This window comes from Carcharhinus amblyrhynchos, chromosome 2 (genome assembly GCF_965287045.1).
Source record: "Carcharhinus amblyrhynchos chromosome 2, sCarAmb.v2.hapA, whole genome shotgun sequence".
NCBI lineage: Eukaryota > Metazoa > Chordata > Chondrichthyes > Carcharhiniformes > Carcharhinidae > Carcharhinus > Carcharhinus amblyrhynchos.
The window spans coordinates 101024029-101037530 of record NC_137325.1 but is presented as its reverse complement, the minus strand read 5'-3'; the positions used below and the strand labels follow the sequence as shown (position 1 = coordinate 101037530).

At 42.1% G+C, this 13502-nt stretch overlaps 1 protein-coding gene across 1 annotated transcript in view; it reads right to left on the bottom strand.

The window, feature by feature from the left end:
• Positions 1-13502, bottom strand: part of dnah5l (dynein, axonemal, heavy chain 5 like) — a 326877-nt gene that overhangs the window by 294154 nt on the left and 19221 nt on the right. The window contains exons 2-7 of the mRNA XM_080217022.1: positions 9770-9870; positions 8949-9137; positions 5240-5318; positions 3789-3868; positions 3526-3597; positions 1161-1262 (exon numbers count right to left, since the gene is read on the bottom strand). Coding sequence (XP_080073148.1) covers positions 1161-1262; positions 3526-3597; positions 3789-3868; positions 5240-5318; positions 8949-9137; positions 9770-9870 — 623 coding nt within the window. The remainder of the gene's footprint in view (positions 1-1160; positions 1263-3525; positions 3598-3788; positions 3869-5239; positions 5319-8948; positions 9138-9769; positions 9871-13502) is intronic.

Below are 13502 nucleotides of genomic sequence, written 5' to 3'. Positions count from 1 at the left end.
GTGTGGAGAGAGAAATAGAGATAATGGCAGAATTCTCCAACCTCACCCCTGGCTGGAATTCACTGGAATTTTGTCTGAGCACCAAATGTTCCAGTGGTGAAGATATTCTACAAAATTAAGATGATGAATGGGATGGATAGGATAGAGGTGGAGAGACTCTTCCCGCTCAAAAAAGACAGTAGGACTAGGGGGCACAGCCTCAAGATAAAGGGGAGGCGGTTTAGAACGGAGTTGAGGAGGAACTTCTTCACTCAAAGGGTGGTGAATCTCTGGAATTCTCTGCCCGTTGAAGTGGTGGAGGCTGCCTCGCTAAATATTTTTAAGAAGCGGGTTGATGGGTTCTTGATAAGAGAGGGGATTAAGGGTTATGGGGAGAGGGCGGGAAAGTGGAACTGAGCCACAACAGATCAGCCATGATCTTATTGAATGGCGGGGCAGGCTCGAAGGGCTAGATGGCCTACTCCTGCTCCTATTTCTTATGTTCTTATGTTCTTATGGTCACCCAGTCTGCATTTAGCATCTCCAATGTAGAGGTAACCACATTGGAAGTAGGGAATGCAGTCAACCCAATTAAAGGAGGTGCAAGTGAAATGCTGTTTCACCTGAAAGGAGAGTTTGGGCCCTTGGACAATGAGGAGGCAGAAGGTAAAAAGGCAGGTGTTGCATATTCTGCAATTGCATGGGAAGGTGCCGTGGGAAGAGGCTGAAAGGTTGAGGGTGATGAATGAGTGGGCCAGGTGTCGTGGAGGGAATAGTTCCGGTGGAATGCGGAATTGTGGCATGGTGACACAGTGGTTAGCACTGGTGCCTCAAAGCTCCAGGAACACAGTTCGATTATGGCCTTGGGCGATGACTGTGTGGAGTTTGCACATTCTCCCCATGTCTGTGTGCGTTTCCTCCAGGTGCTTCAGTTTCCAGTTGGAATAGTTAAGTCTAGAGGTAACAAAGAATTGAATGAAGGTTTCAGCAACACACATGCTGAGGAGGAACGAAATGGAGTGATATTACGGAGGTGAAATCGGCAGTCATAGTGATGGTGTGAATATGTGGTCTCATTGCGATTTGATTCTGCTCTATGTGCAATAAAAGTTATAACTGGGATCATTTTAGAAAAAAAAACTGTGACTATAGTTGCCATAGATTTCATTTAAGGAGGTTACCTCTTGAGATCGCAGTGCCGGTACCATTATATTGGCAAGAAGTTTCTCCAGCCCTTGAAGTAGGTTTCCTTCAGAACAATTAAGCATGCCAAAATTTACCTCCTAAACAGTAAAACAGAATATGTATACTGCATTATAAACATTATTAACTAAGATTAATCGTGAACTACTCGGAAAAATTCTAACTTCATAAACTAATGACAAACTAAAATTATAACTGAGCAATATTCCTCAAAACTGGTATCACATTAATTGATTAAAACAACTGAGCAGTAAACACAATTGTCAAAAACATTGATAAAGGATAACCAACACATTAAGCAATCCCTTCTCTTTATATTTGCTGTGTTTTCTATTTTTTTAAAAGAATGGCAATGTCTGAAAGGCCACAAGAGCTGTCGTACCTTCTGCAAGAATCACAGTAAAATTCTGTTATGGTGAACAACTTGGCCAGTAACTCCAATGATTTCCACAATCAACTGATTGTTAAATAGTGTTGCTAAATGCTGAGTAATGCTTTAAATATACTCTGTTTAAAATCCTCCTGCCCTTAATGTCAATCTTATTTTTGTTTTATTAATTTGTAAGTCAATATCAGTTTGAAGAATTCTGCTTAGTTCTGATTTTTGCTTTAGCATAAATAAAACAACAAAATTAGTGTTGAGTACTAATGTTCTGAATGGATTCTCCTGTACCCATTCACAGTTTCAATTAAAGCAAAACTGGTAAAAACAAAAAGTTTGAATAATAAGGAGAGGCTGGATATACTGGGACTTTTTCCCTGGAGTGTAGGAGGCTTAGGGATGATCTTATGGAGGTCAATAAAGTAATGAGGGGCAAAGATAAGATAGTCAACATCTTTTCCCAAAGATAGGGGAGTCTAAAACTAGAGGGCATAGTTTAAGTTAAGAGGGGAGAGAAACAAAAGTGTCATTTTTTTCAGTCAGAACATGGTGAGTATCTGGAACAAGCTGCCAGAGGCAATAGTAAAGGTGGGTACAATCTTGTCTTTCAAAAAGCATTTAGACAGTTACATAGATAAGACGGGTATAGAGGGATATGGGCCAAACGTGGGCAATTGGGAGCAGCTTAGTGGTAAGAATCAGATGGACAAGTTGGGCCAAAGGGCTTGTTTCCATGTTGTAAATCTCTATGGTTTTATGACTCTCAGGCAAAAAAGAAAGCAATCCTATTCCTCTTTCTGACTATAATGTATTGTCAGTGGAGCGAGAGTTCAAAATGTACTTACTTTTGGTCAGTGTCATTTTCTCTACTATTACTACATGTGAGATCTTGAAACTGTCTTCATGAGGTGGAGAGGGGGGGAGGCAAGGCAAGAAACCATTCAACAGGAACTGAACTGGACTAGCCATATAAATACTGGCCAAATAAATAAGGACAGTTCAGGGGCTGGGAATTCTGCTGCAAGTAACTTTTTTTTAGTCTTCATTATTCCATGAATAATGGCAAGACCAGCATTTGTTGCACATCCCTAATTGCCCTTGAACCAAGTGGCTTGCTAGATCTTATTAGAAGGCAGTTAAGATCAAGCACATGGCTATGGGTCTGGAGTCATGTATGGGTTGCTAGATGAAATAACAACAGCAGATTTCCTTCCCTAAAGCACATTAGTTGGGTTTGCACAACAATCAATGATACTTTCATAGTCAACATTACTGAGGCTAGCTTTCAATGCCAATTTTGTTAATTGAATTCAAATTTCACAAGCTGCCATGGTGGGATTTGATCCATTGTCACCAGAGCACTCGTGTGGGCCTCTGAATTACTAGTGAGTGATAGTTCCACAGTGCTAACACTTCCCCTATAACCTCATTACTCCCCATAGTACAGCAGCCGCACTGCAGCTCAAGCAGCTCAACACCATCCAGGAAAAAGTGACATACTTGATTGCAGCCTATCCATCACCTTAAGCTTTCACTCCCTCCATCTTCAAAGCACGAGATGCAATGTAGGAACTGACTACGGCTTTTTTGATAGCATCTTCCAAACCCACAAACTCTACCACCTAAAAGGACAGGGAAAGCAAGTGCAGGGAAGCACTAGCACCTTCAAGCCTCGCATCATCCTGACTTTTAATTATATCACCATTCCTTCGCTGTTGCTGTGTCAAAATCCTGGGTCTCCCTTCCTAACAGCATTGTGAGTGCATCTACACCACAAGGGTTGCAGCAGTTCAAGAAGTCAGCTCACCACCACCTTCCCTAGAACAATCAGGCATAGGCAATAAATCCTGGTCTAGCCAGCAACACCCACATCCCACAAAAGAATGAAAAAAAAAGTATTGCCGAAAAAATAATTGCCACAGTTTATTCCTTTCACTTTGACATTTCGGCATGGTACTGACCTGAGATACATTAGCTGTGCTGATGCTTTTATCAGTAGTTCTAAGAAAGAAGAAGCAAGTTCCAGTCAAACTCTGAAAGATAGACACAAGAAAGTGAATGACCTCAGCCATGAATTTTTCCAAATGTTTATCGTAGAATATTTTTCTTTGCAGATACAGGAAGATTCCAAATCTCAATCTTTAGCACTGACATCAAATTTACAATTTAAAACTTCACGTAACAAATTTCAATTTGAATAATCAACATGTAAACTTAACCCTACCTCAGCAGAACCATCAGTAATGAAGAGCCTTTTCTGATTTAGGCCTCTTGACATATCTGCACTTAAACGTCTGGATTCTGCTGACTGATGGGTCAAACAATACATTCTTAGACAAGCTGAAAATCAATCATTTAAGCTGTACAAATTATGTAAATATGTTGAACGTTCAAACAAAACTTTTAAAAATCTCAATCAATTGTGATTTTTTTAGTCAGCTGGAATAAATAATTTTACTGATTGACTTCAGTCATTTAAATTGTCCTTTAGAGACACCATTATATCAAAAGAAAATACTGTCAGATAGCTTTAGATTTTAGTATTGATTAGAAATTTAAATTCAAGCAGGTCAGTTACCCATTCATTGTCACCGTGATTTATAACATACCCACATTTAATAAGAACATAAGAAATAGGAGCAGGAGTAGGCCATCTAGCCCTTCGAGCCTGCCCCGCCATTCAATAAGATCATGGCTGATCTGTCGTGGCTCAGTTCCACTTTCCCGCCCTCTCCCCATAACCCTTAATCCCCTTGCTTATCAAAAACCCATCAACCCGCATCTTAAAAATATTTAGCGAGGTAGCCTCCACCACTTCAACGGGCAGAGAATTCCAGAGATTCACCACCCTTTGAGTGAAGAAGTTCCTCCTCAACTCTGTTCTAAACTGCCCTCCCTTTATCTTGAGGCTGTGCCCCCTAGTCCTACTGTCTTTTCTGAGTGGGAAGAGCCTCTCCGCCTCTATCCTATCCATCCCATTCATCATCTTATATGTCTCAATGAGATCTCCCCTCATTCTTCTAAACTCTAACGAGTACAAGCCTAGATTATTCAGCCTCTCCTCATAGCTCAACCCCCTCAACTCTGGTATCAGCCTAGTAAACCTCCTCTGCACTCCCTCCAAGGCCAAAATATCCTTGCGTAAGTGCGGCAACCAAAACTGCCCACAGTACTCCAGCTGCGGCCTCACCAATGCCCTATACAGCTGCAGCAAGACCTCCCTACTTTTATATTCAATCCCCCTCGCTATGAAGGCCAGCATCCCATTAGCCTTCCTGACCACCTGCTGCACCTGCAGGCTGGATTTTTGTGACTCATGCACAAGGACCCCGAGGTCCCTCTGCACCGTCACCTGCTGCAGTTTTTCGCCCCGTAAGTAATAGTCCTTCCTACCATTATTCCTACCAAAGTGGACCACCTCGCACTTGCCAACATTAAATTCCATTTGCCAGTTCCTGGCCCATTCGCCCAGCCTATCTAGATCCTTCTGCAGACTCTCCACACCCTCCGCGCAATTTGCCGTTCCACCAATCTTGGTGTCATCAGCAAATTTCGAAACCATACACTCGGTTCCCTCCTCCAGATCATCTCTATAAATGGTAAATAGCTGAGGCCCCAGCACCGACCCCATCTTAATGAAAATATCTGAATATTTTAATTTCAAGCAATAATCACTTACTGTCACCATCTCTTGATAGTAAAATAGTAATTTTTTACATCCATTTGGCGCAAAGAATTCTTCAATCAAATGAAACTGGAAAGGAAAGTTTACTTAATATGAAAAATTATTTCAGTATTGATGTCAGGAAAAGAAACCCAATTCTAGGTATCGTGTCTATTAAGCATAACAAAACAGACTTTGCATGCATTTAGAATACTAATTATTGGAAAGTATGTTAAACTGACAAAAATATACTAACATCTTCTTCACAAATGTAATAACAGTCATCATATTCCAAAAGGTAATACATTGCCATGATTATCTTAAATGCTTTGACATAAATGCACAGCATAAAGTACAGTGTTGTCCAATGAAATTGCCAAGTAGCCACACGTGGAGTTACAGCAATACCATTTTACCTACATGCACTGATTTCAGTGAAACAAAAGGCCTTCCCTGACAGCATAATGGCCTGTACGTTGTAATCAGTGGCAAAGTGACAAAGCTTACTGCTGACCTCGAAAAGGTTACCCAGATAAATCTAACAATATAATTGACACGAATTTCCTATGTTGAATCTGGAACCAAGAAGATCGCCAGGCATTCAGCAACAGTGATCTTAGTGAGCAGAAGGAGCAGCCAATTACATTGAAGAATTCTAACTGACAGGGATTCAAGAAGTAAATTACTAGAATTACTATTTTGCAATTTATAGAGAACAAAATTTGATTGGGACTAACACACAGAATTAAGATAGAAGCTAAAATGTCATAAACAAATGTATATGTATTAATTTTAAAATAAAAACTTGTAGATTTTTTTCATAATGGAGGAGTTTGGCATTCTACAAATATAAAATTAGATTGTTAGGACCAGAGAGGTTATTCTGTGCAATTTTGACTCAGTACTCTGCTAAAACACAGTTACACTCCACTCAATATGGTGTAATTTTGGCCAGGATTTGCCCCCGCAGCCCCCCAACCCATCCTACCCACGTGGCACATTTTCTCATGGCAGAGGTAGCTTGCCATTGGCTGCTGGCAGAGTCTCCTGGTCCTGCTGAAATCTACAGCATTTTGATGTTTCCCACCCTACCACCAGCGAACCCATTGTCTGTGTGTGCTGGGGGGTGGGGCGGGGGGGGGGGGTTGCTTTTGGTGAGGCCAGAAGATCCCATTGGTGAGATGGGCTGGAAAATTTTGCCCTTTGTTCATTTTTTTCACAGCAAGATTGCTGCATATAAATTGTGGTCACATTCAATGAAAGTGATTTCTAAAGATTTCAATTTGGGTGGATTTGAACAGTGCACCTTGAGGAGGAATATGGTATAATTGACAGCAACTTCTAGTTGTTTACATATAACTATATGCACGGACAGCCAAAGTTCCTGGTAGTTTCAGTCGTAATGATGGTACTCCTTGACATTTTTACATTTTGCTGCCATTAAAGCACAAAAGTCATTGACGAGTGTAATGCTGTTGATGTAGTGGACATGGATTTCCAAAAGGCATTTGTCAGAGTGCTGCACGACTGACTTGTAGTAAAGGTCGAGTTCACGAAATGAACAGTAACGATGTGGATACAAATTTGACTCAGTGACAGAAAATAAAGAATAGTGGTGAACAGTTGTTTTTCAGAACAGAGGAAAGTTTATAGTGGAGTTTCCCAGCAATCAGTCATAAGACTATTGTTCTTATTGACACACATTAATCACCAGGGCCTCAGGGCACAATTTCAAGCTTTGTGGATGACAGGAAACTTGGATATATTGTAAATCATGAAAAGGATGATGTAGAACTTCAAAAGGATACAAGCTGGTGGATGGATAAGTAGAATGGATAAATGGCAGATAACATACAATGACAGAAGCCTGAAGTTGTTCATTTTGGTAGGGAGAATGCAGACAGAAGGGTACAATTGTAAAGAGGGTACAGGAGCAGAGGGACCCTATTTTACCATTTTGATTCTAAGTGCTGGTCGGTCTTGAATCTGGTAGTGTTTCAGATCCGACTTTTAGACCCGATCTCCGGCGCCCACGTATGCACTCTGCCTGCAAAAATATCAGTGATTCCGAATCACGCTGCACAAGTCTGTGGGTGGGGCTTAATGCACCCGAAACATGGCAGCTCCAAACGGCGCCTACAACTGTGCATGAGCAGAAAAGAAATGATAAAACGACGCTCCCCTACCACTTCGCTCCTGGGCCAGATAATATCTCCCCCCTGGCCCCACAGAAGTTGCCTCACCCCCACAACATTACTGACGTCTCTTCCCCTCCACCGATCTCAGGCAGAGTGGCAGCAGACCCCCCCACCCACCGAACTCAGGCAGAGTGGCAGCGAACCCACCTACCCCTCCACCAATTTCAGACAGAGTGGCAGTGGACCCCATTTCCTCTTCTTCCCCCCACCCCCCCCCGGCTGATCGTAGGCAAAATGGCAGTGGACCTTCTTTCCCCCCACTGATCTCAGGCAGAGAGATGCACCCTTCCCCTTCCATCCTACAGATATCAGGCAGGGTGATCCCCCTCACCCCACCCTGGACCCTCCCACACAAGGCTCCATCTCCTCTGGATTCTGATGGCTGTGTGACACCGCACTCTCTCTTCCCTGTCCCGATCACTGAGACACTGATCCCCCCCTGCACCCACCCCCCCTCCGCCACATCCCACCAACCCAGCAGCACATGCAAGTGCTCACTTGCCTTACCGTCAATGCTAACAAGCAAATTGCATGTAACTTGCAGGAATGTTCTGCCAAACTGCCTGCAGCTGTTCTGCCCCAATGAAGAGCAGCTCCATTAAAAGCTCAAGAATAGGCAGGCAGTATAGGACAATGTGCGCATAACCAGCCCCTCCGTTTTTCTACTTATGCAGAACTGCCATCAAATTGAGGTATGCTGGTGCCCAGCAGGCAACAACCTGAAACATTGTAGCAAGAGTTGATTATTCCTGTAGTCCATTCTTGTGGTAAAGATCAACATGCTATTGCTTTCCTATTTGCTTCCTATACCTACATGTTAACTTTCTGTGTTCGGGAAATGGAATACCTTCCATTGGCAGCGCTGTAGCAATGAAGTGACTGCTGCCAGCACCGGGCCTCAGCATGGGCCATGGAGCATAAAGGAGGGTCCCTCCTTGCAATCCATGGGAAGGTCAAAATAGTTTACTTGGCAGTGTCACCTTAATTAGGAATAGTTGCTACAACGGCCCACCCAGCTGGTAATATGTTGTGGAGGGAGGAAAATGTTGGGCTCTGTCCCAATGCCTTCCACCCCATTTTATTAGCTGTTCCCCGTCCTAGCCCATCCCCTAAGGGCTGGTAAAATCCAGGCTGCTGCTTTATTTCAACTTACTGTTTTATTTTAAAGAAAAACACAAAAAGATGATTTAAGTTGCACATGGAGCACCATACACATTCCCAATCAACCACGTGTGGCTCCTGGCTATTGTATGGGACAACACTGAACTAGACAACAGAACTTTTACTGCAGTATTTTTCAAAGTTGCTAAAAGACAACTCTAACAGTTAAATGGAGTGCAAACACCAGTCCCAGCTTTCAAACTATGAACTAAATTTCCAGTGCTGAATATCAAAAGGAAATTATAAAATACGTGGAACTGAAAAAACACTTAACTATCGTAATCTTACATTTATAGTTTTAATAAGGTAATGCTGTTTTTTTGAAGCGCTACTGGATACACATTAAAATATCAAGTCATACCTTTTCATCTGCAATAATGAAGTCCTGCACAGCGGTTTCCTCCAGACCTGTTCCATCTGCCAGTTTAGATGTGAGATAGCCGTGCCGTGAGTCCATTTGAGATCTTCGTTCTTCCTTTGCTGCTTTAGCTTGTTTAAGCATTTCCTTTTTTGCCTCAGTAGAAAGTAGAATGGTCTTTCTACCTTGAGTCTATAAGGCAAGTGAAAACCTCAGTAACTATAATTTAGAAATTACAATCAACGGTATTAGCATATGAAGGTTTAACATGTGTGAGTGACATTCTTCTGACTAATATTTTAATGAACGGAGGTGAACTCATTAAAATGGCAAATAGAGGAAATGCTTTTTGAAAGCATTAAGTGAGCAAACGCTGTCATCGACAAAAATAATTTTTAGGCATTCATGATAACAAATGGAATGACTCCTAGAGGCTAAAGGCTATCGGAATCTTTGTTGAGAATTCATCAATTTCAAGTGTATGGACAATTTATCATGACTGAACTTGGCCTTGGGTGCTTTTCTCCATTTCATCCAACTGTTAATCAGTTTGCTCTTGACAGTGGAATTCTGTTCTGATAAATGAGACATCAGTGGAAATGGCTTCGGTGTGCTAATGATCTATTCAAAATGTTACTGCATTGTATACTACTTACTTGCTATCTAATTAACTGGGTTTCCTGCATAATGTAAAATGTAATTCCGAGAATGTATCAAATAATTTTATTAAGTCAATGCAAAAGAATGACCATTCACCATTCAGGAATTTTGTTAGACTAGAAATATTGAAATAGCCTTGAAGACTGATAGTAAGAGCCACTTACTGAGACAGATGTGGTTGGAGATGGTGCTGAGATAGATGGTCCGAGTCCTGAATTTTTCCATTTATTAACACCTACACGCCTGTGTCGATTTGATTCTCCAGCTGAATTTGGATTAGAGGTAATTATTCTTCATTAGTAAATAAAGATGAAACCATTACACTCTCCAGTTGTAAAATTTGCTCCTATGCGTCTGGCTTTTAGTGCCAGCCAGAGGGTGGTGAACCTGTGGAATTGACTGCCACAGAAGGCTGTGGAGGCCAGGTCATTGAGTGTATTTAAGACTGAGATAGATAGGGGATGAGGGGATCAAATGTTATGGGGAAAAGGCGGGAGATTGCAGTTGAGAAACTTCTCAACCATGACTGAATGCCACAGCAAACTTGATGATGAATGGCCTCATTCTGCTCCTATATCCTATGGTTTATTATGGTCCTTTTGGTGCTACAAGCACTATTGTGGCTCCAAAATGGCACACATGGCACACTTTGAAGCAAGCCATACCTGATACCATTCTGGCAAGATTGTTAGTACAGTCCACGGGACATATGCAAAGTAGGTCAATCAGCATATGGTGCTGATCTGACAGCAGCACTGCCATTTTGCAGCACAACCCTTTCAGCTGATACCATCTGTTAAACACGTGTAGCTGAATATGCATTCAGCAGCAGAAAGGACATCTCACCAGGACTATTTAAAAGGAGCATCTACTTTGAGATTCGGTGCTGATTGGTTTCTACTGTCTTTTGCAGTGATTGTAGAAGAGTTTGGTAATTTCTAGCACACTTTAAAATTGGATGTGACATGTGCTATAGGACTTCAGGGATTCCTCACAAACTATCTGTTTCTAGTCATGTGTGTGAGAACAACTCATCTGACTGCAATATCAGTAAATACAAGCCCAATTCCCTATTCTACCATAGTCCCACTTCACCTTCTGTCTGCTACTGAGCATCTCAGAATCCACGTGGCCACAAAGCAAAAATTAAAGCCAGTCCAAAATAAATACTTCCAATCAAATTTATATCCCAATCCACAACAAACTACAAACAAACACCAACAAATAAAGTTTAATTTTATTTATTATTGTCGCAAGTAGGCTTACATGAACACTGTAATGAAGTTACTGTGAAAATCCTCTTATCGCCATACTCCAGCACCTGTTTGGGTACACTGAGGGACAATTTAGCATGGCCAATGCACTTAGCCAACACGTCTTTCGGACTGTGGAAGGAAACCAGAGCACCCAGAGGAAACCCACACTGACATGGGGAGAATGAGCAAACTGCACAGTTCATAGATTCATAGAAAATGTACAGTACAGAAGCAGGCCATTCAGTATATCAAGCCTGCACTGACTCTCAACAAAGTATCCCACTCAGACCCTATCCCCATAGCCCCATAGCCCCATGTATTTTTCCCGCTAACCTCCCCCTATCCTACACTTCTTGGGACACTAAGAAGCAATTTAGCATGGCGAACCAACCTAACCTGCACATCTTTGGACTGTGAGGGGAAAGCGGAGCACCCAGAGGAAACCCATGCAGACATGGGGAGAATGTGCAAACTCCACACAGGCAGTCACCCAGGCCATATTTGAATCCAGGTATCTGATCCTGTTAGGCAGCAGTGTTAACCACTGTGCCACCATGCCACTCTAGTGTATTCCCTTAGGGCAAAATCTTGTTGTGGTATTGAGGGTTGTGGCCAAACAGGCCATCTAAAATGGCGATTTGTAAAGCATTCTGGGACAATTGGGCAAGAACTAAAATGACAGGCTGCAGTTTAAAGACAGAGACAAACAGGCTGCAACCCTGACAAGTGAATAAACAGGATATGGGTCATCTCCAGGATGAAAGGGACTTTATAGTCATACTGGCTTGTTTCACCTCCAGGATGAAAGGGACTTTTTGATCACACTGGGTTGTTTACCAGACATAAGGGCACAGTGACCCCTTATTTAGGAAGGAGGTATGTGACCTATGTGCCTCCAGCACCTACAGACATGGCCATTGGGGGCACACCCAGAGATCGGTATGGTAGCACCTGATTGGACTCTTATTGATCAGGGGGATCAAGTCCTGATTGATTGATTGGCAATGGCCAAAAGGGGTGTGAAACCCAACGGGGTATAAAGTGTGCTGTGCAACCAAGAATCACTCTCTCTCTCTGACCCCACGAATGAACTACAACAGTGACCATCGCCAGCAATGACCAGCATGAGGAGAGCCACCACACCTGAGAAGAAAAGAAGGAAGACCAGAGCCAGAGTACCAGACTCCGCAGATGACTACAAAGACCAGCACACAGATTAAGGCCAATATCTGCTTGGTACTTGCCAGTCACGCAAAGTCAAGGTCTCGTATTGAACTTGAACTTTAGTATTTTCCTGTGAGATAACTTATTGTTGGTTGGATGGGTGATTATTGATTGTGTGGATTTAAATAAACATTGGTTGTATTAATAAGACATCTACTCGTACTTATTTGTCCACCACATAAGGGTTAAAACAGACTGTGCAGCAAGCAACAGGGTCTTGCCTATCAGCTGGAAAGCAGACAAGAGGTCTATGTTGCCTGTTTTCAGGAAGGCCTGCCAAACCACAACCACAACCAAGCAGTAGTGAAGTCAGAAGCAGGTCTCACCCTGGAAGAATGACCTCAGGGGCGAAACTTCTACTTACAGAGAGTTGTTACCAGTGAAAGTGGAATTCACCCTTAGTGCCAGTCTACTTTGTGCCCTTGCCTGGGACTGGCGTTCCTATGCAATGAGTAATAAATGCTGGACTTTTTAAGTTTGTTGAAAACATAAGCATCTCCTTTAATTCAAGGTATAGTGAAGTAGATTGGAAAGAGGGATATGACCTTATACGGAATCTGCCCAGAGACAAACCCATGCAACTTGCTTGGGGTAGAGATAGGAACTTAAATCAAAACTTTTTGAAAATAAGGAGCAGATTTTAACACCTTGACACAAAGAAGGAGGCAGATGGCCTTGCTGTGTGCAAACTCACAGACAGTCTCACAAGAGTCAGTCAAACAGAAAAAGAGGGGGAAGAAGACACATAACAGCAGCAACAATGCTAGGCAGAAGAAAATGAGTTTCTTTAGGTAAATCACCAGGCAGAGTGCTGATAAGAATGGATCCCTGCTTCAAAGAAGGATTGTAGAGATTTAAGAACAAGGAGTGGCCAGGGGCTGCCTTGCTACTGGAAAGTCCATTCAATTATGTTCAGAAGTTTAAGTGGAGGGACTTCATTTAAAAAGACACATAATAGTGGAGCAGGGAGAAAAGATCCTCTTAAAGATAGGAGGAGCTTGGAACTTTAAACACAAGTCTACAATTCTGCTGAGAGTGAGGTGTCTTATGAACCTCTTAGGAACCATTAACTTTTAAAAAAATAAATCCTACACACCAGTAATTAACTGACAGAAGTATGCCACAAGATTTCACATTTTTGAACGAGACTAAACTTTATTGCATACAAAAAGAAACTAAACAAAGCAAGCATTGGTAACTTAAGGGATATGGTGACACATGGTGATAATGTTATTAGACTGGTAATCCAGCAGTCTAGGCTAATACTCCGGGAACTTACATTAAAAGCTAACTATGGCAGCTGGTAGAATTTGAATTCAGTTACTAATTCTGGAAGAGAAGTTAGTCTCAGTAATGGTGACCAAGAAACCATTGCCGATTGTCATAAAAACCCACTTGGCTCACTAATACCCTTTAG